We start from the raw sequence: 23,430 nt of genomic DNA on the forward strand, positions 1-23,430 counted from the left end.
GATGCAGCAATGGTATTAGTGATTAAAATGAGAGAAAATCTTAAATACCAGGTAGTGCAGTTTTCTGAATAAGAATAAACTCTGTTTTTCAGTGAGAGAGCTACAGTGGCTTGTGGGGAGAGAATGAAATGACTGACACTTCCTGCAGTGGAAGTTGGAAACTTGCCCCAGGTTCTCTTTTGCAATGCTTCAGTCATTGTCCTTTGAACAAGGGGCCGGGTAGCTTGGAATTATGGCCTTTGGGGTCAGAGGAGTCCCACCAAAGTAGAGAACCCATGTCTTATTGCTGCTTGCATTTGATAAACACAGGGTGAACACTTCTCAGTTGGTGTCTGTGGTAACTGCTGTGAGAAAGCAGCAGTGGCTTTCTATCTCGGGTTCTTAGCTGGCGCCCCAGTGCTGTCTGCGGGTCAAATGTTTTATTTGAGCTGCAGTGTTTCTGTTTCTGTATAATCAGAGTTCAAGCACAGAGGTATGCACTGAAATCTCAGCACATTTTTACTTGGGAGCCTGTGTTCTGCTTATGAGCCCAGTTGCTGACACAGGCTGGACATGCAGCAGACTGGAGACATTCCTCTGCCTGCGTTCCAGTGCTGAGTTCAGATACTCAAGTCTGAGGTTTTACACATAAACAACAAGATGTAAAGTCCAGTGGGTGTCAAATGCTGAATAGAGACTATAAAGTAGTGCTGGGGCTGCCCCTGTAGTTGTGATACATGGATAGAGGTACTTGCCTCTGCTGGGGCAAAGTTGTAGCTGTCTGCACCAGCACTCATCTGTTTCTCTCAAATACAAGTGTTAAGAGAGTTTTACCATGTTCTTTCCTTTTTCCCAGTTTGTTTGTGCTGCTTGCTTTTTATGAATGCTTTTCTTGACAGTCTGCTACTCTGGGTGTTGATGCAGCACTTGGCATGATGAGGATCTGCTTTTAGTTGAGTCTTCAGCATTAGTGTTGGCATGTAGAGATGCGTGTGGTGCTGGATATACCAGGTCAGCTCTGCTTTTGGCTTCTTCCAGAAAATCAAAGAGGAGAATGAGCGGCTACTGAAGGAATATGGTTACTGCGTGATGGACAACCACAAGGAGAGGATTGCCAACTTCAAGATTGAACCCCCAGGTCTCTTCCGAGGTCGTGGGAACCATCCCAAAATGGGCATGTTGAAGAGACGCATCATGCCAGAAGACATCATCATTAACTGCAGCAAGTGAGCACTGGATGCTTCTCACCTTGCCTTTGCTTTCTAGATAGGATAGCTTCTGTTTTAAACCCCTGCATGGGTTGATACTCAAGCATGTACAGCACACATGCTGCTTATCTTAACTCTTACATGGATAAATACCTGAGTCACACAAGCAAAGACTGAACAAGGCTATCAGGGGTTTCCAATAGAACTCTGTCAACATATTTCCTTTCTCACGCCTACAGCTTAATCTGCTTACCCAACCTTTCCTGCTGTTATTTCCAGAAAGGAGTTTTCACCTAAGTAGGTTGCCATACTTTGTCTTCCTTGATGCTGAAGGCTGAGTTTTGCTGGGCTTTTCTTCAGGTTTGTCCTGATAAGTGTCCACACTCTTGCAGTGTGCACAGACCAAAGCTGGTCCCTACAGGGTATGCTCCCACCTATGTTACACACATCAGGCACACATTGATAGCAGTTACGTACCTGAGATTTGACTGTTCACTTTGATTCATTGATTTCCTGCTTGCAGAATAAGGTGTGAAGTTGCCTCAGGCAATTTGTTACTTTCTTCATTCTGATGATGTGGAAGTCTCTTTAAATAGTTATTTGCTGTTCTGCAGGGATTCCAAGATCCCTCCCCCTCCACCAGGACACAAATGGAAGGAGGTACGGCATGACAACAAGGTTACCTGGCTGGTGTCGTGGACTGAGAACATCCAAGGCTCTATCAAGTACATCATGTTGAACCCTAGCTCAAGAATCAAGGTAAGGATCTACTTAAGTTCAGTGTTACAGATCATGTCTCCAAGAAGTAAATGTAGCTGTTGGCTGGGACAGGGACAGGAAATAAAGCTGGCTTGTTTCATCCTCCTCTGATTGAAAAACAAAGTTTCTGTGCTTCTGAAAAGAAAGAAAACAGTTCCTGCACAGGAGAGCAAATGGAATCTGGAGGATGGCAGCTGAAAAGCAGCATTGTGTCATTCCATGTAGAAATCTCTGCCCTGTGTAAACCTAAAGGAAGCAATTTACCCAAGGACAGACTTGCTCTGGTGGATATTTCACCTACTTCTGGCCCTGACTCCCTCTGCCTGATCAGGTGGTGAAGTTCTAACTGTGGGCTGCTCATTTGTCAGTTGTAAAATGAAAGATGTGGCCAGGCTGCTGGCTGAGAAGGCTGTAAGGACTGAAGAAAACCAAAGCCTGCTGTGAGAGCAGGTAAGCAGTTAATGGATCAATTCCTTACAAGCAGTGAAAACCTGCTGGAAGATGATGAGGCTTCAGTATCAGGGGTGAGATGAAAATTCCTCTCGTCAAGTCTTTTTAGAAGAGAATTTTTCCTGGATGGAAGCAAGGGGTTTCTCTTGCAAATATAAGGAAAATCTCTGTTCCCTGTGAGTTCATGACCTCTTTTTGCCATGACCCAAATATATAATAATGATGATGAACTGTTGAAGTTGCTTTTACATTTTATGGATCTTAATTACACAGCTGAAAGAGCATAAGTGTCATCTGAATAAAGCAGAGGAAACCATTTATATGCTGAGAAGCAGGAAAGACATAATATCTTTTTTGTGTCTTTGTAGTGGCTTCCATGGAAGCATTAAATATCATGGAAATCAGCATTCCCCACAGCTGCGTGGCAGCAGAGTCTGAAGCTGAGCTGTGCTTTGTCCTCTGAATCCGTTTGCCACACGCAGACTTGCGGAGCCTTGAGCTGCAGATCAGAACTGGGCCTTTGCCTGCTGACTAACACTGTGTTCTGATGTCTTGTGCAGGGTGAGAAGGACTGGCAGAAGTATGAGACAGCTCGGAGGTTGAAGAAGTGTGTAGATAAAATCCGAAACCAGTATCGAGAAGACTGGAAATCCAAAGAGATGAAAGTGCGGCAGCGGGCCGTGGCGCTCTACTTCATCGACAAAGTGAGCACACTCCTCTTACCTTCCCGGCTTGCTGGAATGCTGCCTGGCAGCTCCTAAGGCACAATTGAGCCAGTTACTGAGGTATCCTGAGACTTCCTGGTGGGCAGGCTCCCATCTCCTTTTCCTTCCCATTACCTGGAATCCAGAGCACTAAACTATTGTACTGAGCGTGGCTATTTCAGGCAGCATTGTTTTAGTTCAGGCAAAATTCACAGCCTGGTTCCAGAGCAGCCCAGTTGGATTACTGGGAGGTTTGTGTGCACCTTTTGTCTCCAGCTGTTTCAGCTTTCCGGCTGGGAATTTCTGCTGCTTTGTCACCTCTTCAGTTTGAGGTCACACTTGTGAGGTTTCACAATAATGCAGTTGTCTTGATGCTTTTAAAGCTGCTTAAAGCCAGTTCCCAGAGAGCTGTTGCCCTGGTGGTCTTGTGCCCACCTGAGTTAACCGGTTTTTTTTTTAAATTGGTGGAAACCAGGGGATTGGATTTGAATAATTGTGGTTTCATAGGAACACTGAAGGTTTTTCCCAAAAAAAAGAAAAAAAAGAGAAAATGGTTTGTCCAGTGCTGTTAAACAATGTTAATGCAGCCAAATGTAGCCTTAGGTGATGTATCTAACCCCAAGTGCTCTGTATGCTAGTTAAAGTGCATTTGTTTAGCATGCAGTGCAGAGATAGAATCAAGATGAACACCTGAACTGTGTGATTTTGTATCAGGTTCAGTTCACATGGAAGTCAGTTTGGGTTTTAACACACCAAGTGCTTTGAAATGGATTTCCATTAGAAATTGAAAAAGCTGTTCCATAGCTTGAGTTACCTCATGAGCAGAAGTTGGTATAGATCTTGCTTTACATTTAAATTAAAAATGAGGTGTAGAATCACAGAATTCCAGCCTGGTTTGGGTTGGAAGGGACCTCAAAGCTCATCCAGCTCCAACCCCTGCCACAGGCAGGGACACCTTCCACTGGAGCAGCTTGCTCCAAGCCCCTGTGTCCAACCTGGCTTTGACCACTGCCAGGGATGGGGCAGCCACAGCTTCTCTGGGCACCCTGTGCCAGCACCTCAGCACCCTCCCAGGGAAGAACTTCTTCCTTATACCCAACCTGAATCTCCCCTGTGTAAGCTTGAACCCATTGGCCCTTGTTGTGTTCTGGTAGATTGATAGATTTGTGGCCTTGGGATTATTTAAAACAGATTTAAAGATAACTTGAGGTTGTTTTTATTAGAATTTTTACAAGTGTTAATTTAATCCACTCAATGCATTTTCTCCCTTTTCCTTTTCCTCTGGACACTGCTGATCCTAGGCAGGGTCTGAAAATTTATAGCATCTGTACATTTGCAGGAATGGTTTGGAATGCTTCTGACTTTTCTTGCCTTAATATAAATGTAGCTTGCCCTGAGAGCTGGTAATGAAAAAGAAGAAGGAGAGACAGCTGACACCGTGGGTTGCTGCTCCCTGAGAGTAGAACACATCAAGCTGCATCCTGAACTGGATGGCCAGGAATACGTGGTTGAGTTTGACTTCCTTGGAAAAGATTCCATCCGATACTACAACAAAGTCCCTGTTGAGAAGAGGGTAAGGCACCTCCCCAGCATACACACAGCCTGAATGGTGCAGTAACGTGGTCAACACAGTTTTTATGGCAATAGCAGGGTGCTTCATCACTGGTCAGATTCCTAGCCAGAAAATAAGTCAGTTAATGCCCTTCCCTTTCTATTGGCAGTGCCACAGAGGATGAACCTGCACACACACACCGAGGTGGTGTGACGTTACCCATCAGATGAAATACAGATCTTGCTGCTCTTCCCTGTGATCTCAGTGTCAAGAGCTGGCATAGCATAACTCTAACAGCTCTGTTAGATGAGTTTCTTCGGTCTTGTTCTGATCAGCAGAGTTGCCTTTGTCACCTGTAGGTGGAAGAGTTCCAGGCCCATATGACAAGTAACATAAGAGGTTCTGAAGCAGAGTACTGGGTGGCACTGTTGGAGCTTTTTGACTTGGGCTTTCATGGTACTCTCGCTCCTCTGTCACAGTTCTGTTCATGTTGGAGCTGAGCCCTCACTGAGTTCTTATCTCAGGTGCTCCAGAGCATACAGAGTGGATGCACTGATACTTCTGGCCTATGAACCTTGGTATCTGCCAACCAGAACATCGTTCTTAGGCGGTGTTCCTTTATTTCTTGGTCATTCACCAATTTCACATCTGCTGTGATCTTGACCTCCTCCCAGGATAAATCCCCATCCAGCAGTGTGAGCCTGGAGGGCACCATCCAAAAAGACTTCGTTTTTGTGTAGGTGTAAGACCTTTGCATGTGGCCCACAGCTCTGCAGGCAGCACAGTGTGTTAGATACCGCAGGTGTGACGCTGGGATAGTTGTAAGGACAGTTAGCAGTAAATATTGGCCTTTGGGGAGCAGACCCAAACTGTGGCTGCCACAGAGTGGAATTTGTACTTCCTTGTTTAAAGAAGAAAACATTTTTCCTGTTTAAGTTTGTTGGTGGTGGTATCTCTTGGTGTCTTCAATGCTTGCAATGGGGAATTGGTTATTGTAGAACTAGAAATCTTTGTATATTAGGTGTCTACAGTAGAAAAATGAGTGTTGTTGAGAAGCTGGGACTGGGGATTTGGAGCTGGGGTTTGTGGTCTCTGTATAATCAATCTGTTTGATTATTGTCCCCACCTCAGAGAGGCTTGTTCAGAATGAAATTCTGTGAAAAATGCAGCAGTGAGAAGGGTTGAGGTTTGGTAGCTTCACTCCATGGGAAATGGCTCAGTGGTCTCTGGCTGGAATAATGATGGGAAAGGGTGGTAGCTTCAGGGTCTCTTTCTCTGTTAGGCAGCTAAGGTGAAGCAGAATTGGGTCTCCTGCAGTCTTGATCTAAAGGATGAGTATAAAGGGCATTGAATGCTCAGGACTCCTGTTGCTGGGGAGCAACCTTCAACACAAGCATTGAACTGAGAAAATGGGTCTTTGCTTGCTGGGAAGTAACATCCAGCATCGTCACTTCTCCTGAAAGCAGTGGAAGTGACTCCCAGTGGTGTTGTTCCTGATGTATTCCTGGTTCCCAGAGCTGTCTGCTCCATGTACTTCAAGTTTCTTGTTTGATTTTCCTGCAGGTGTTTAAGAATCTTCAGCTCTTCATGGAGAACAAGCAGCCTGAGGATGATCTCTTTGACCGCCTCAATGTAAGCACATGGTTAACAGTGAAGGATGGGGTAGAGCACCAGAACAGGCTCACTCTGCACAAGGCAGTAGGAGTTGATCTATTCCAGAAGTGGTTTCAGTGGCAGTTTTCCTCCAGAGCTGACCTCAGAGCAGGGAGTGTCTCAGTGTGTTGCCTGTTGTGTGCTATGCCCACAGATCCATGGCTTTGGTCCTGCTGATCATGGCTGGCTCTGACTCAGGACGTGATGATTGTGTGAGGTGACGTTTTCAGATGCCATCCCCATCTGCACATTTCCCTCTATGGGAGCACAGTGGTGGCTCAGGCACCTTTCCTGGGATGGAACAGGCACATTACTACCTACTGGGAAGCAAAACCTCCACACTGAAGAATTTTCTGGCTGTTTGTGGTTACTTGATACCTAATCTAATACTTGATGGTTTTTTGTTCCCTTTTTGTGTGGTTTCAGTAATGTTGTGGACATTCTATTGTGGTCAGCTCTGTGTGCACCAGGCCTGAGCTGTGAGCTACATGTCTTTGTCAGCTGTGTGCAGAGATTTCACAAGTGTAGCCAATTGTACTGCTAACTATCATCTCCTTTCTGCTTCCTTAGACCAGTATCCTAAATAAACACCTTCAAGACCTTATGGAGGGACTGACAGCCAAGGTATTCCGTACTTACAATGCCTCCATCACGCTACAGCAGCAGCTCAAGGAGCTCACCAATCGTAAGTCTTGCCCTTGAAACTGTGAGGGGAACAGATCTTACCCTGTCACACAGACCTGGCTTCCTTGACTTAGCCACAGGTCTTATATCTACACCACTTCCTCATGTGCATCATATGTTCCAGTGCAAATGTCAGACAGCTGAGGTCTGCTCAAATCTGCCAAAATCTGCTGCCACACAATCTTGTGGGGTAATGGAGCAACCCAGCACTAGGCAGGGCAGAGCTGGCCTGGGAGCACACCCCTAAGGTGTGCCTGCTGTTTTGTCCCTGTTCTTTACCTAGTCTCTTGCTTTCTGTGGTGTAGGTGGCAGGCAGGGCAGCTGGATCTGCAACAGCAACATGTTTCTTGTCTGCTCATTCACAACCTCTCTGTTAAGCACTTTAATAGCTTTACAGAGCGGGCATGTTGTATCTGTGAGGCCCAGCAGTGTCTCTTGAGCAGTATGGTCCTGCTGTCCTCTGCTGAGCATGGGATTGCTTCCCCTCTCTCGAATGGCAAATGGTGTCTTTGTTGCTAGTGAATAAACCATCCCAGAAAGAGTCAGGGCCCAGGATGGAAGTGTTCAGGCTCTTTGACGGTGATTAGAGTGCAGAGTTGAGCCTGGTCCATCAGAGGGAAGGTCAGTTCTGCAGTGACTTTGAGCTTGCAGGCAGTGGGACCCTGGCTGGGGCTGCACAGCTCTGGAGGACCCACTTGCTCACCACTTCCTTGTGCTTTCCAGCGGATGACAACATCCCAGCGAAGATCCTCTCCTACAACCGTGCCAACAGAGCGGTTGCCATCTTATGTAACCATCAGAGGGCTCCACCAAAGACCTTCGAGAAGTCCATGATGAACCTGCAGAGCAAGGTACCCCCCTCTTGCCCAGCTCTCGGCTTGGAGCAGGGCTCCAAGGGCTGCATCTTGGGGGTCACATTCCTTCCACTTGTGGTGTAGCTTTTCCCTGTCAGGAGTTTGTCAGTGCTGCACCAGAGCTGGGCCTGCTTGGAGAGGAGCAGTGCACTGAAAGCGACACCTTCCAGTCTGGAGCTGTCTTTTACTTACAAAGACTAAGACCAGGCCCTCTGAGTGTGCCCTTCCTGCCATAGCTGTGTTCTGCGGCCACTGAAGCTTCAGAGCAGCAGCCTCTAGCTCTGACTCGTGTCCCCTCAGGAACCCAGAGTGGGCACCCACTCCTGTTGCATAGCTCCCAGGCCGGTGTCAGGACAGGCTGTGTACATGGTACATGATGCCCCTCTGACTTGACCTCTTCCTTTGCAGATTGTTTCTGGTGAAGGCCATGAGGTCCAAAGGGGTTAGGTCTGTTCCTGGTCTGGCTTTAGAATAACCTTCACAATAAGGACTTTGGTTTGGCACTGCAGTGTCCCCTGCTTCTGTAACACCTAACATGGCTGCCTTCATCCTAGACCTTAGAGCTTGGGGATGTTTAAGGGGGTGCAAAATGCTAAATCTCCCTGAATCCTAAACTGACTGGAGAAGAACTGCCTGAAGCCTGAACAAACAGCTTTCAGCCTGTAGGGTCTGGGGCAATCAGTGATTCCTGCTGAGGGAGCAGGGATCATCCTCCCGTGCTGCCCTCAGAGAGCTGGTAGTGGCAGGATGCGGTGGAGGCTATCAAGGAAGGGCTGTTGGCCAGTCCCAGGCCAAGCAAATTACTTCACCTGCTTACTTACAGTGGTGTGAGGAAGCTCCCAGCACCACCTTGTCTTCAGATACGAGTGGGGCCCTGTTTTGTGAGGGAAATCTTTCACCACACCAGGCTTTGCTGTGAAGGCAAATGGCCTCATTGTCCTGCAGGAGTGTGTCTGACCACTGCTACATGCTGAACGTGGTCACAGACTCTCTCCCTGGATGATGCTACCACAGTTGTCAGCAGCTTATTCACAGTGCTGCTGTTTGGTTTTGCCTCTCCTAGATCGATGCCAAGAAGGAGCAGTTAGCTGATGCCAGGAGAGAACTGAAAAGCGCCAAAGCTGATGCCAAGGTCCGGAGGGATGAGAAGTCTAAAAAGTAAGGCTGTTGTTAACTAGGCTGTGCACTGCTCCCAGTACTCTCAGCTCCAAATGGGTCCTTAACCCTGTATTCTGTTTGCCCAGCCTGTGATCTGGGAAGGCTTCCTGAGGCTTTCTTATTCCCTCCTGGCTCTGTTTGTGAAGAAACGGCCTTCATGCTGATGCTGCAGTTGCTGATGTCACTGGCATTGATCTCCCCCAGGACATCTCCTCTGTGTCTCAGCCCTTTGAGCTGAGCACCAGCCAGTGCTCAAGCACCCTGCTGCCGAGGAGCAGGCAGAGAACTGTCTCCAGTGTGCAGCGTTGCTGTTGTAGCAGAGAGCCACGAGTACACGATTGTACATGCACATCTGTGTGCAGCTGGTGAACTGCGTGGGGCTCTGCAGGGTAACCACAGGGGTGCTGAGTGAAGGGGGCTCTGAGAGCAGGACCACAACATGGCTGTTGCTGCGGGAGGGGATTGAAGTGGATATAGCACCAGTAGAGTTCAGGCTGTTGCTTCCAACCTCTTAAAACAAAACTGCTGCTCAGGATTTCTGCTGTGCCTCTTGGAACATGTTGGTTCTTAATTGCATGTGCTGAGTGGTTTGTGTCACCGTCTGTGCTGACACAGCTGCCCTTTGTGGCTGGTGGCATTGCTTACCTTGAGCAGAGGCCCTTGGGGTTTCCACAGTGCTGCCAGCTTCAGCCTAGCAGGGCATAGAGGAATTAAGTGATTTGCTTCTTTCCCACCCTAGGACAGTGGAGAGCAAGAAGAAGGCAGTGCAGAGGATTGAGGAGCAACTGATGAAGCTGGAGGTTCAGGCTACAGATAGGGAGGAGAACAAGCAGATTGCTTTGGGCACCTCCAAACTCAACTATCTGGATCCCAGGATCTCTGTTGCTTGGTAAGAATCTGCCTGGGGTGTGCTGGAAGGAACCATCCCTTCATTTCTGTGGTGTCCCCCCCAGTTAGGAAGCAAGGGCTGTGGCAGAGCAGTGCCCTTGAGCTGCCAGACACCTCTGTCTCTGTGGCCTTCTCTTGTATCTTCAGCTGGTTCCAGGAGGCTACAAGTCTCTTGATGCAAGTGTGACATGGTAGCCACCACCAGCACCGTGCTGGGAATGATGGGTGGGAGAGCTGCAGGGTCTGGTTGTGCTCTGCTGGGTGGTGTTTGTGATGAGCAGAGCTTAGGAAGGTGCTGGGGCACTGGGAGGTGCCTGTGTGGTGTGACTCTAACAGTGTCTCCTCTCCTGCAGGTGTAAGAAGTGGGGAATTCCTATAGAGAAGATTTATAACAAAACCCAGCGGGAGAAGTTTGCGTGGGCTATCGACATGGCAGAGGAGGACTATGAGTTTTAACCTGTTTTTAATGAGCTGAATTTTATGGGAAAAGGGAGTAGCCTGGTTTTTAGGGAGATTGATAAAACTGTGAGCCTTACTTGTCCTTGGATGCTGGGGAAGGGGGAGGAAAGGGGCAAGTGAGCATCAGATACAACAGCCAACATCTTGCAGAAAGCATAACCTGGAAATATCCTAAAAGAGCTGAGCCAGTTGTCCTATGGACAACTTATTTAACATGTTTCAGAGATCCAAATTCTATCTGTCTGGTTTGGGTGGGTTTTCTCTGGAGGCAGGGCAAGTGGATGGGGGATTTGTCAACCTTCCGCCAGGCAAATTCACCATCACACTGAGCGTGGGACTCTTTAGCTACTGTATACAAACTCCAGTTATATTGGTGCGTTTTTACAGTTAGGGTTTTGCAATAACTTCTATATTTTAATAGAAAATGGACTCCTGACCCCTCCCCCCCCTCCTTCCCAGCCCCATTCCAGGATTTAACAAAGAAGCAAAATGTAAGGAACCCAACGCACCTCTTAGAGCTGCCACTATGGTCATGGGAATTCCCAAATCCTTCCCAATTTGTCACTTGGAGCAGTCGTGCCATTGGCACACGAATACCAAACCTCCCCCCGCCGTGTTCAGAGCAAAGCGCGCCGGGAAGGCGGCCTCTCAACTCGAGTGTTCCTTTCTCAAATGTGAATTTTTATTTCTTTTAAGTCTATTAAAAATATTTAAGCAGGTTTTGGGTGGGTTTATTTTTTGTTTTCTTCAAGCAGTTGTAGCTTTGGGGAACAGGGGGGGAAGGGCCGTGTGTGGGGCTCAGGAGAAGTGACAAGGAGAAGTGACATTGGCAGCAAAGGACATTCCCGTCACCCTTTGTTCTGAACGCGCTCTGAACACTTCATGACTCTACTTGTTAGCTCGGGCAGACTGTGTGTCCTTTATTTCCCCCCTTTTTTTCTAAGCCCAGCTCCCCTCTTTTACTTGAAAGATTTTATCCTGTACAAAAGATGTTTCACAGGTCAATAAATTTCGAGGGAAATGAGCATTGGTCAAAAAAAAAACCATAAAAAAAGGAAATAAATCGAGATTTTAGGGCTTTTATTTTTTTCTTTTGTAATTGTGTAAAAAAAATTTTAAAAAATTAAAAAGCAGAATTTTAATGTGAAACCTTTTTTTGCTATAATCATTAGTCTTAGAGGCATTGTTAGCGTAGTGTGTGTGCGAAGCCCATCTCCCGCAGCCTTTCCTCAACAAGTATCTTCTATTTTTATCATGAATTCCCTTTTAATCAACTGTAGGTTATTTAAAATAAATTCCTACAACTGACCTGTGCTCTGGTGTCCGGTTGGTCTGTGCCACAAGCCCCTCGGCTCCCTGCAACTTCCCTTCACACCGGGCTGCAGGAAGGAGGTCGAGGCCATGGCAGGGAACAGGGGACGGGATTGACCCACTGGGGGCTTCATCACGTGGGTTGACAGTGATGCCCCTGATCCAAAACAACACCAGGCTTCTGGGAGGGAAAATGCTTCTACAACTGCTGATCACAGAGCCACAGCCTAGTTTGGGTTGGGAGGGACCTTAAGGCTCATCCAGCTCCAACCCCTGCCATGGGCAGGGACACCTTCCACTGGAGCAGCTTGCTCCAAGCCCCTGTGTCCAACCTGGTCTTGAACACTGCCAGGGATGGGGCAGCCACAGCTTCTCTGGGCAGTGTTGCCCAGTGTTGCCTTCATGGTTTGGTAACTAATGACAGGCCTGGTGGCTCTGTGCTCACGCAGCCAGACCCTTGGTGGGGGCAGAAGCTGGTCCTGCAGCACACAAGGGGTGTTCTGGAGCCCTGGCACAGCACTAGGAGCTGATGGAGCATCACATCAACCCACGGTCCTGCTGCTGCTCCTGAGCTCAGGGTAACCTGGGGCTGGAGGTGGTCCCTCAGCTCTGGCTCCCAGATCCCTCCCACTGCTCTGGGTTGGTTTGTGCAGCCCCAGGGGAAGCGTGGTTGAATAATGCACCCTAAACCTGCAGCCTGACCCTCCAGGCTCCCTGAGCGTGCCCAGCTCCTGTGCCCACCCCAGCAGGAATTACCTGAGGGATTTCACTCCCTCCTAAAAAGCTGCTTGGTCCTACTGGAGCCTATCTGAGCAGCAGCCTGGAGCTCTGTGGCATGGCTGCAGGCACTGGGGGAAGATCCTGCCTGGGACACATTGGCTGTGCTGCTGTGGGTTAGTGGGAACATCAGGGATGTGGTTTAACATTTGCATTTGGGGCCCTTCGAGATCCTAGGAAGTGGAGACCATTGCTTTAGTGAAATAGGAAATGACCAGAGGCAGCAGAAGCTAGGGCACGGACCAGCTGGGCTCCAGCCGGAAGCAGGGGTGGTTGGATGGATGGTGCTTGCCTTGGCAGCCATCCTTTGGGATGAGCCAGGACACGCTGCAAAGGGCTCGTTGGGAAGCACGAGGAAGGGCAGTGTGAGCATGCTGGTTTTCCTTCACTCTGTGTAGCTGATGGGAGCGTTTCCTGCATTGCTGTTTGTGCCAGGAGCCTGGCAACCACGTCCCTACTCTGGCCAAAAGCAGCGTGACCACAGCACCATGCTGGAGCCAGGGCTGCAGGGACGGCTGCAGGGAGGCCGGAGGGGCTGGGGCTGTGTGTGGGGCTGGGATGCTGCGGGAAGCAGGATGCTCTGGGGTGCTAGAGAAGTGGGATGCTCTGGGGTCCCAAGCACTGCTCAGCACAAGGAGCTGGAGGAAGCAGGGTTTGGTCTCCTCTCTGCTGTACAAGCCTGGGATCCTCAGCTCCTGCTGGAGACGCGATGGACCCCAGGAGCTGGCAGAGGCTTCCCATGCTCCTCCCAGCTGGAAGGACGTGGCCTGTCACTGCCTTGCTCTGCCCCTCCCTGCTTCACCAATCGGGCCACGGTCCCTGGTTCTCCAGGCCAGCACCCCTCGCCATGGGTCGCTGCGCCTCCTCCCTCCTTGCAGGGGAACCCCGGCCTGGTGCAGCGGGAACACGAGCAGCAGGATGTGCCCTTCCCTGTTCCTCTGCTGCCTTTCATGAGCCTGGAGCCCTCGGCTGGAGCCGGAGCAGCCCCAGCTCCATCCCTCCCGCCCGCAGGGATTGATCCATCTCCCTGGCACTGGGGAGCAGCCCAGGCCCCGGGGAGCCTGGAGCAGGCGCGGGCCCTGGCTCCTGCACACGCACCTCACCTCATCCCGGTGTTCCGAACCCAAAGCCCGGGGGGTTCTGCAGCCTCCAGCAGGCTCCTGCAGCGCCTGCTGCGTCCTCAGCGCTTGCTGTGCCTGTGGGAGGGGAGGCACCGTTCACCCTCTGGGGCCTTTCCAAGATGCAGTGGAGCAGATGCCAGCAGAGAGGGAAAAGGGCTCCTGTGCTCCTACCTGCCCGTGCCGGGAGCAGTGCAGCCCGCAGGAACATCCCTTCTGTTCACACAACCCTCCCTGCCCTGGTCAGACCTGGCTGAACTGAATCCCCATATCCTGCCGCTGAGCAGAGAAATGGGCTTCTTCCCCAGGGAGGGATGTGCTCCCATGGACGGGGACCCGCTACCCCAGCATCACTTCCACCACATCCTCCTGGGAGTACTGGGGGTCGTGGCTGATGGGCCAGGTGGGAGCGAGCGCTGTGGCTCTCCACCAAGGAAGGGAGAAGCATGTCAGTGCCAAAACAACCCTTGAAGAGGCGCTTGGCTCCCTCTGAATACCACCAGGAGCTCTGTCCCGGGCAGGGGCTGTAGCAGGGTCAGACCACACATCCCACACTGTAAATGGAGAATTCCCAGATCCCAGTGGCTCACTGTGTGTGGAGAAGGGACCACACAATGCGCTGCATTCCGGTTCGCATCCAGCGCTGCAGTGCCTGGTCCTTGCCTGCCCCAGTGCCATCACCCCGGGACAGCTCCTGCACCTGCACAGAGGGAGCTGTGGCAGCAGGGACAGGACCATGGAGCAGGGAATTTCAGGTGAAGCTGGGTCTTGTACATTGTGATCCCGTGGCAGGGAGGGCTCAGAGCCCGGGGGCAGCTCTGCAGTGCCTGCTGGATGCAGCTCCATCCACCTTGGAGCAGGATACAGGGTTGGGAATTGAAACCAGGTGAATTGGGTTTAAAGAAGTTTTCACTCCCCGAATGCTATCGGAAGCGCGGACAGGGAGCCTGGGCCTGCAGCAGGTGTCCCATCTGGTGCCAGGTTCTAATCCCAGAGGATGTTCCGATGCCTGGAGGGGGCAGGAGGCTAGGGTGCATTCCTGCCTGCGGGCACAGCTTTGCCCCCACTCTGCAGCGGGTCTGCTCCCATCCCGGCCAAGAACAGGATGGATGCTTCTCCGTGTCCATCACACAGCACCGGCACCGCATTCCCAAGGGTTTCCAGCTCCAGCCGGGGCTGGTTTCCCGTTTGCCCCAAGCGGGCAGCGCAGAGCAGCAGCGGACACGGACCCCTGGCGCTGCCCCGCTCCTGGGGGTTTGCGGTGCTGAGATGGGGCCCGGTCTCCTCCTCCCGGCACAGGGCCCTGGGGAGCCGCCGTGCTCAGCGCTGGTGCCGGGGGCGCTGAGCTGGGGGAACCCCGCACTCAACCGGGGCTGTCCCGGCCCCCGGTCCCGTTCGCTGCCCACCAGCGCTGGAGCCACTCGGAGGGGAAAGCCCCTGTTCCCAGGGGTGTTCCCAGAGCTGTTCCAGGGGTGTTCCCAGAGCTGTTCCAGGGGTGTTCCCAGAGCTGTTCCCAGGGGTGTTCCTAGAGCTGTTCCAGGGGTGTTCCCAGAGCTGTTCCCAGGGGTGTTCCCAAGCGCCCCCCGCCGTGCGATCCACAGAACTTGTTCGGAAGCAGAATGGGTCTGCCCCGCTGCGGAGCAAAGCCCGGGAAGGGCCGAGCGGGATAACAGGAAGGTGATGGAGGTTTCCTGCGGGGCCGGGGGCGGTGGCTGCAGCCTGGTGGGTGCCGGCAGAAGCGGTTCTTGGCGCTCAGAGTCAGTGGGGGCTCAGGAGTCAAACTCCAGCGCAGTCCCCATCCTGTCCGTGGGCAGCGCGGGGATGGGCGGGTGCCTCCATCAGGCACTGGGGCAGCCGCGGTTACCGGGTTTGGTGCCACGCTCCCTCCGCAGGTTTCTGCCTCCAGAACAAGGTCCCCATCGGGCTCCGCCGTTGTCAGCCCATTGGGAGCCGGCTGCTTCCTGCCGGTCCCGAGCGAGGCCGGTGCCCAGCGAGGAGCCAGCCCGGCGGGAGCGGGGCCGAGGGTCCTGTGCCCGCACCCGGGCACCAGCAGCTCCGTTGTGTTCCGGCTCCTCTTGTCCATGTCCAGACAGCAGAGGGGATCTTGAACGGCCTCGTAGGGCCTCTCAGGTGTGCGTACATGTGTGTGCACGTGTGTGTACATGTGTACGTATATATGTGTGTACATGTATGTACATGCGTGTACATGTCTGTACATGTGTGTACACGTGTATACATGTGTACGTACATGTATGTACATGTGTGTACATGTCTGCGTACACGTCCGTGTACATGTGCCTACATGTGTGTACATGTGCGCGTACATATCTGTGTACATGTGTGTACATGTGCACGAACATGTGTGTATATGTCCGTACATGTGTGCGTACATGTGTGTGCACGTGTGTGTACACGTGTGCATATATGCCAGTACGTGTGTGTACATGTGGGTGCACATACGTGTGCGCATGCCTGCATATGTGTGTGCATGTGTGTATACATGTCTGCACATGTGTACGCGTGTGCACATGTCTGCACATGTGTGTCCATGTGTGTACCTGTCTGCACATGTGCGTACATGTCTGTACACGCGTGTGCACGTGTATGCTTGTGTGCCACATGTGCTCCAGGAGCAGTGGGGCAGAGGGAGCCCGTGGTGTGTGGGGTGCACCCAGTAACGTAGTAAATGCCGCCCCTTCACGATCTGCCTGCAGGCTGAAGGGGGAGATAAGGGCAGCTTGGCCACAGCCTGCAGACGCACACTTGTGTGTTTACATGTACACACATACACACACATACACATACATGCACACATACATATACACACACACATACATGCACACACACATACATACACACACACATACACACATACATGCACACATACATACACACACATATACACACATATGCACACACACACATACATATGCACATGCACATACACGCATGTAGATGGGAAATCTCAGGCTTCAAGTGTGTGCGCTGCACATGCAGGACCCCACAGAAACTGCTGCGGGGGCCAGGGCCTCACAGTGCCCTGTGCTGGGGGGTGTGAGGTGCACACTGGGGACCTTTGTGTGCTACAAGTGTGTGGTGCGGGGCTACCCCCGTGCTTGGGGCGTACTGTGGGGTATGGGGTGTTCCGGTGTGCCGGGTGTGCTGTGGGTACGGGTACCCCGATGCTACGGGTGTGCTGCAGGGTGAGGGTACCCGGTACCCTGATGCCGCACTGGGACCCCCCACTCAGCCCCAAGCACCGCCGGCGGCTCCTCCCGCTCCCGCCCGCCCCGCTGGGCCGCTCTCCGCCCCTTTCCCGGCGCTTCCCTGCCCTCCTCTTCCTCGCTCCTCCTCCTCCTCCTCCTTCCTCCCCCGTCCCCTCCTCCCGCTCCCCCCGGCCGTGGGGCGCGGCGGGCGGTGCTGAGCGCGGAGCCGGCGCCGCTCCGGGCGCTCCCGCTCCCCATTCCCATTCCCTTTCCCGTTCCCTTTGTTCGCGGCGCCGATGGCGGCGGGGCCGGGCAGCGGCGCCGGGGCCCCGAGCGAGGCGGAGGCGGTGCAGCTCTGCCGCAGCCTGGAGGTGGGCACGGTCATGACCCTCTTCTACTCCAAGAAGTCGCAGCGACCCGAGCGGAAAACTTTCCAGGTGAAGCTGGAGACCCGGCAGCTCACCTGGAGCCGCGGCTCCGACAAGACCGAGGGCGCGGGTGAGTGCGGGAGCGGCCGGGGGTGGCGGTGGGAAGGGCAGGAAAAGGGCTGCGGGTCCCTCGGGACGATGGGTGCGGGGCGGCCCCGGCCCGGGAGCGGTGCGGGGAGGGAGGGGGGAACTGGATGGGTAAATCCCGGCCTCGGGGTGTGTGTGCCCTGGGAAGTGTCCGGTTTCCCTGCCCCGGGCCGGCACCCGCCGCTCGGTACACGGCAGCGGGGGGATGCTCTGCCGGGTACCGCCATGGCCGGCGCCGCCTCCCAACTTTCCGCATCCCTTTCGGCATCGGACTTCCCCTGGGATCAGCGAGGTGCCGTTTCCCGGGCGGCACCTCGGTAAGAGCCGTCAGGAGCCTCGGAAGGAGGCGGGATCAGTTTGAGCCATTTCGGGGTTGGAGCAACAGATGTGGTGAAGCGGAAAGGGAGAAAAGCAGAAAACTCGAACCCGGTGATGTCTTTCCCTCGTCTCGTCCGTGTGTGTGCCCGGGGCTGTCGGCCCCGTGAGGAGCAGCTTGCCCGGGCATGGGTACGGGCACAGGAGCGTTCCTGGCTCCCCCTGCCCTGTGCGTGGACCTGAAGCAGGGGCAGGGAGAGGAGAAGATGCGTAAGAGATGTGGGTGTAGAACCAAGTAAACGTGTGGGAAGGGGGAGAGCGCAGGAGGCCCCAGCCGGGAAACTCCGAACCTTGCGCTGGCTTCCAGGTCACTGCTGCTCCTCGTCAGTGTGCACCAGGGACAGGGGCCCTGCTCGATGCTGGAGGTGAGGAAGAGGGCACAATCAAAGGTGATGAGAGGTGATGCAAGTCCTGGTGTTGGCCTTGGCACTGTCTTCCCCACGTGGAGGGATGTGGCTGGGGCCGTGGAGGAGCTGTTGTCCTATCCTGAAAGTGTTGCTGACCCAGGGTGGAAAGGTTGGGTGGTGGTGGTGTTGCTCAGGAGAATAAAGGAGGTGGAGAAGATGCTTGTGTCCATGGCAGGACCACAAAGTGCTGGTGCTTCTGGTTTGGGGTTTGGCTTGCCTTGAGACCCTTGGAGTCTCCAGGCAGATCTTGCAGCCTTGGGCTCCTTCAGCACCCCCAGGATGTGGAGCTCCCCCATGGCTTTCCTGAGCGGTGTCTGGGAGCGTTGAGTTAGTGGGAGAGGAAGGAGATGCTGTGCTCATGGTCCCTGGGTTGAAGATGTTCCCAAACTAAGGCAGAGCACCCGTTTGTCCTGCTGGCCAGGCGCTGATTTCTGGCAGTGTCTGCAGAGACCACATGGGCCCATGGTGGGACAGAGGTCCCCGCTGATGTCCTCATGGGTGATGATCCCATGGACAGACCTAAGCTTTGTGCTGCTGTCCTTGTGAAGCTGGGACCATAACTTCAGGGAAGATGAGAGGACTTTAACTTCTGCACCAAAACATGGTGACAGTGGTGATAATGTGGCCACCAGGACTCACTGTGCTCTGTAGATCTGTAACAGCAGAGAGGTCCCAGGACCGGGAACAGGATCCACAGGTTTCTAGTGAAGGGAAACCAGGAGCTGGGGAATGCAGGGCAGCTGCTTCCCTCATGTTCCTTTAGATGTGACAGTGAAAATGACTTGAGGCTCCCCTGCTGTGCTGCAGTGAGGCCTCGGGCTGGTGGCCATGGGTCTGGGCTCCCAGCACGTTCCTGCCACACGTGCTGTTCTCACAGCCCCCTGAGAGCCAAGGTGGAAACAGGGCAGGAGCCTGCAGACCTTCTGCATCTTCAGCCCCACCTCTGTGGGGCTGGGTGCTTTCCCTATGGCCTCCTCTCTGCGCCTGAGCATCTTGCCCTGTCCTCGGTCCCCTCCTCTGCTGTCACCCTGAGCAGCACTCGTTCTCTTACCCATTTCCTTCACAGGACTGAGAGGTAGAGCTTTACTTTAGCACTTCCTGGGCAGCAGGATGGGAGCTCCAGGTGGGAATGCTGGCTTGTGCACACAGATGGTGACTGTGTCTGGGCAGGCAAGGCAAAGCCACGCGATTGATGACCAGCAGGATCCAGGTTCTTGGCCAACTTCCCAAGTTTTGTTTGGATGTGCGGAAAAAGGATGCCTGGGAAAGCCCAGGTGTGTGAGAGCTCCACCTCCTGTGGCAGATACACTGATGTATCCCCCTCCTGCTCACATCCTCCTGCAAGACTAGGCTTCACATGGCAGTGGTGGGAACCAGGCAGAAGTGATCTGGAGTTGGTCAGGGCACTCCTGTGCAGGGCAGTTTTAGCCATGAGCAATGACCGAGGCAGGTCTCCCCATGCAGACAAGCTCCTCTGGTGTGGGGAGCCGGAGGCTGGGGCTGGTGGGAAGAGTGGGGTTTGCTTGTGGATGTGGCTCTGGTCAGGCCCTGACTGGCAATGTGAGTGAGGGCATGAGCAGGGGAGAGCAGCCAGGAGGGGAGATGCTCTCTCACATGTGGTGGCATCTCCACCAGTGTCCTACAGAGCAAAGATTGCTGTGCTCAGGGTCAGTAATGAATGTTTTTGTGTTTCACAGAATCTCAGCCTGGTTTGGGTTGGAAGGACCTTAAAGCTCATCCAGTTCCAACCCCTGCCACGGGCAGGGACACCTTCCACTGGAGCAGCTTGCTCCAAGCCCCTGTGTCTAACCTGGCCTTGAACAATACAAGGAATAAGGCATAATCTATCTTGAGACATGGAGGCCAGCAAGGAGCCTGCCCTGGACACAAGTTAGTTGTCCAGATAGGAATGATCCTGGGGCTTTAGGCACTTTGGAAGGGGTGTGTATCCACAATACATCACATGTGGGGTCCTCTGACTTGAACCTGTATCGATGGCCTGTATCGGTGGCCATGTCTTAGAGAGGTGCCTCTCTCCATGAACACTGCAGCATGAGGGGGTCTGTGCTCCTTTCTCTGCACTGGGTGGGTTTGCAGATGGAGATGTGTGTTTGTCGCAGGGGCAGTGCTGGGGGACCTGGCTCCATTACTGACCCTGCTGGGAGGAGCTGCTGCATCCATAGGTCTGTGGGTGCTTGTCTGCAGTACTTATGATCTCTCCTGAACTCTGAGGGGTTCATAGAACCCCAGGCTGGTTTGGGTGGGAAGGGACCTTCAAAGCTCATCCAGCTCCAACCCCCTGCAATGAGCAGGGACATCTTCAACTAGATCAGAGTGCCCAGAACCACATCCAGCCTGGCCTGGAATGTCTGCAGGGATGGGGCATCCCCCACCTCTCTGGGCAGCCTGTTAGTTACAATGGCCATTGTTTGCCTTCACCTTCATGCAAAGCTGTGTTTTGGTGGTGCTTGGCTTTCTGGTGGCTGCTGACCTTGAGTTTACAGGGGGGACAGAGCATGAGCAGGCATCAGGGCACCCCATCAGTGGAGAAGAGGAGGCAGGAGGAGGGTCCATGCAAACCTCTGTGGCTGCCGTGATGCAGCAGCTGTGTGCTGCTGGTCCAGCACCCACCCTTGTTCCTCCTGCCTGTGAGCTGGGGGGGGGGATGTGAGAGGAGGGGGCAGCCTGTGCTGATGTGACCCCTCTCCTCTTCCTGCCCTTGCTTTGGCCCTTGTGTAGTGCTGCATCGAGAGTGACCCCGTGTGTTTATTGTCAGTGTCTCCCTGTCCTGCCATGAGCAGCTCTGGCTCGCAGTGGGCTCCCAGCGAAGAACCTCTCCCCTTGGAGAGGACCCATCTGCTGCTCTTTGTTAAGCTCTTCAGCTCTTTCCAGCAGCCATGGCTCAGAACCAGTGGGGAGGAAGGGGCAAAGAAGCCTTTTGCTTTGGAAGGTGGTCACCTCCTCGCCTCCTCCAGCTGAGCTGAGACTGCTGCTTTGTGCCAAAAAAATGACCTTTTTCCCCAGTTAACATTGCTTCCATTCAAAGGGCTTCAGCCACCTCTAGTCACCAGCAATGGCTTCTTGCTAATCCCTCTGCACAGGGGCCTGGCTCTTACCATGGGAAGAGCTCTCATAGTTTTCCATTCTTTCTGTTGCTCACCCAGAGCAAAGCAACACCAATCCCTCGAGTCTTTCGGGCCTCTTTTTCTTAACTTCCTGTGCTGTGTTATGTGTTTTTACGTCTTTCCCCACGAGCACTCGGAGCCCTGTGCAGGGGGCATGGGCCAGCGCCTTGTGGAGCCGTTTGCCTTGAAACACGTCAGAAACCCCAGAGTTTGCTCCGAGCACGAGCTGGAAATTCGGAGCAGATGTTGGTTTTATAGACGGGAGAGAGAGGGGAGGAAAAACACCTCTGCCGAGCCCCACTTGTGTTCTTGCTTTCAGTGAAGTGAGCTCAGCCTGTGGAGGTGGAGGAAAGCTGCTGCTTGTGTGCAAGAAAAGGCAGGGGCTGTAAGATGGTGATACCGAGTGGCTCTGAAGGGTGGCTCGTGCTCCCCTTCTCCTCCCCAACCCCTCTGTTGTTAGTCCTGCTTTCTGGGTTGAATTTGATTATTTTGAGGCCATCTCAATAAGGAGCAAGCTGGGGATGGATTTGGAGGCTGAACCAACCTCAGCGTTGGGTCCTCTGGGATGCAGGAGCTCCTGCACCACGGGTCCCTCCTGCTCCCGCTCAGGTGCCTCGGGAGGAGGTTGCAGGACTGCTGCAGTGGGAGGGCAAGGACATGGCTGTGACCATCCCCATGGTTAAAGCTTCCCCTGCTGAAGCTCTGCTGGGGCAGTTTCTCGAGGGAAGGGGTTTTGTGTCTTTACCGCTCCCCTTCCTGCTTACAGGGTGTTTGTGTTGAACTGGGGAAGGCGAGCATGCTCTGCTCTTCCTTTACCTCCAAACCGGGACAGCCTCTTCCCCTTCTTTACATCCCTTTGTCTTCTTTCTCACCTTGGTAGCATCCTCCAGGAGAAATGGTTTACAAGTCCCCTGCTCATGCAGCATAAGACACATCACAAGTTACTTCTTCCCTTTGCATCTCAGAAGCTTCTCCACAACCCAGAGAGCAGCAAAGGCTGGAAGAGCCATGCTCCACTGTGGTGCCTGCACCCACATTGCCCATCCATCTCATTCCTTCCTTTACCACTCAGCCACGTGGAAGATACTGGCTTATGGGTTTAAGCCCACTAATTAAAACTGGAGAGATTTTGTGTAGCATTGGCCTGGTTACGTCTCACCTCCGCCGAGGGCCTGAACATTCCAGGTTTGTCAGGGTGGAAGTGATGTGTCTTGGCTTTCTTCCTGCCTGCAGGCAGCCAAGTTGGCTGCACACCATGTGTGGTGAGGGGAGCATCTCCGTAAGCTGGGTCTGAACATCTGGCTTTGCAGAGGAGCACCGAGCAGTTTTGTTGTGTACAGGACTGCTATTGTGCTCCCTCCCTGTCGGAGCCCAACCCAACCTGTGGCCTTCCTCCTGCTCTTTGCTGTAGCACAGGGGCTGCTGCTCTCATGGCAGAGTGTTTGCTTGCTCTGTTATCTCATCAGTGTGTGCCCTGTGAGCATCCTGAGGATGTGCCTGCTGTTAGTGATGCCCATCGCTGGTGCCGTGGGTTAGTGGCAGCCTTGGCAGTGTGGGGAACAGTTGGACTTGATGATCTTAGAGATCTTTTCCAAGCTGGTTGATTCTAAGAGCAGATGAAATGGGTTTTTTTCAGAAGGATGCCTCTCTAGAGAAGGATGAAAGCAGAAAGGTTTGTGTGTTCCACAGGTACCTGCAGCCATATGGAGAATGTGATTTGGTGTGTGCCAGCCCACGGGAACCTGTGACTGCCCCAGCAAACACATCCCCTGGTGTGTGCTGGGCTCTCCTGTGCTATCACCTATGCAAAGCGGTTGGTCTGTAGCACATCCCCTGCATGGTGGCTGCATCCTGCTGGGTGGGGAGGACCTCAAGGCTTTTCCTCCGCTCCACCAGCCCTGCTCATCCCTGCTGGAGGTGGCACATCAGGAGGGGACACAGTGACAATGGCCATTGCAAAGGGACTCTGCAGTGCTGGAGAAGGCCTTCCTTTGACATGGGCTTAGTCTTTAAGGTTTGAGGATTTTTATGTGGCACGAAGAGCTGTTTTACATGGAAAAAGCTTTTGGACATTGATTTAAATTAGAAATATCCTGATTTCTGAGGCTTGCTGCCTGCCAGCACTCGGAGCTGCAGGCAGGGCTGTCTGCTTCTGCCCACAGCTGTTCCGGGCTCACCCCTCCTGCCCCAACTCTCTTCCCATCCCATAGCAAACACCTTGCCCATGGTTGTGGAGCACCATGAGCCC

At 53.1% G+C, this 23,430-nt stretch overlaps 2 protein-coding genes across 9 annotated transcripts in view; both read left to right on the plus strand.

Moving 5' to 3' along the window:
- The window catches only part of TOP1 (DNA topoisomerase I), a 67,061-nt gene extending 55,400 nt beyond the window's left edge, over positions 1 to 11,661 (plus strand). The window contains exons 12-21 of the mRNA XM_034066879.1: positions 1,018 to 1,205; positions 1,802 to 1,946; positions 2,957 to 3,100; positions 4,488 to 4,673; positions 6,216 to 6,284; positions 6,876 to 6,990; positions 7,713 to 7,840; positions 8,907 to 9,001; positions 9,741 to 9,890; positions 10,243 to 11,661. Coding sequence (XP_033922770.1) covers positions 1,018 to 1,205; positions 1,802 to 1,946; positions 2,957 to 3,100; positions 4,488 to 4,673; positions 6,216 to 6,284; positions 6,876 to 6,990; positions 7,713 to 7,840; positions 8,907 to 9,001; positions 9,741 to 9,890; positions 10,243 to 10,345 — 1,323 coding nt within the window. The 3' untranslated portion in view covers positions 10,346 to 11,661. The remainder of the gene's footprint in view (positions 1 to 1,017; positions 1,206 to 1,801; positions 1,947 to 2,956; positions 3,101 to 4,487; positions 4,674 to 6,215; positions 6,285 to 6,875; positions 6,991 to 7,712; positions 7,841 to 8,906; positions 9,002 to 9,740; positions 9,891 to 10,242) is intronic.
- A 5,298-nt stretch (positions 11,662 to 16,959) lies between these two features.
- The window catches only part of PLCG1 (phospholipase C gamma 1), a 41,745-nt gene continuing 35,274 nt past the window's right edge, over positions 16,960 to 23,430 (plus strand). For 5 of the 8 annotated variants that reach the window (XM_034066871.1, XM_034066874.1, XM_034066877.1 and 2 more), the window contains exon 1: positions 16,960 to 17,258. In XM_034066871.1, coding sequence (XP_033922762.1) covers positions 17,057 to 17,258 — 202 coding nt within the window. In that variant the 5' untranslated portion in view covers positions 16,960 to 17,056. The remainder of the gene's footprint in view (positions 17,259 to 23,430) is intronic. The other 3 variants (XM_034066872.1, XM_034066875.1, XM_034066873.1) reach the window with 2 other exon arrangements.

The sequence above is a fragment of the Melopsittacus undulatus genome, chromosome 10 (genome assembly GCF_012275295.1).
Source record: "Melopsittacus undulatus isolate bMelUnd1 chromosome 10, bMelUnd1.mat.Z, whole genome shotgun sequence".
NCBI lineage: Eukaryota > Metazoa > Chordata > Aves > Psittaciformes > Psittaculidae > Melopsittacus > Melopsittacus undulatus.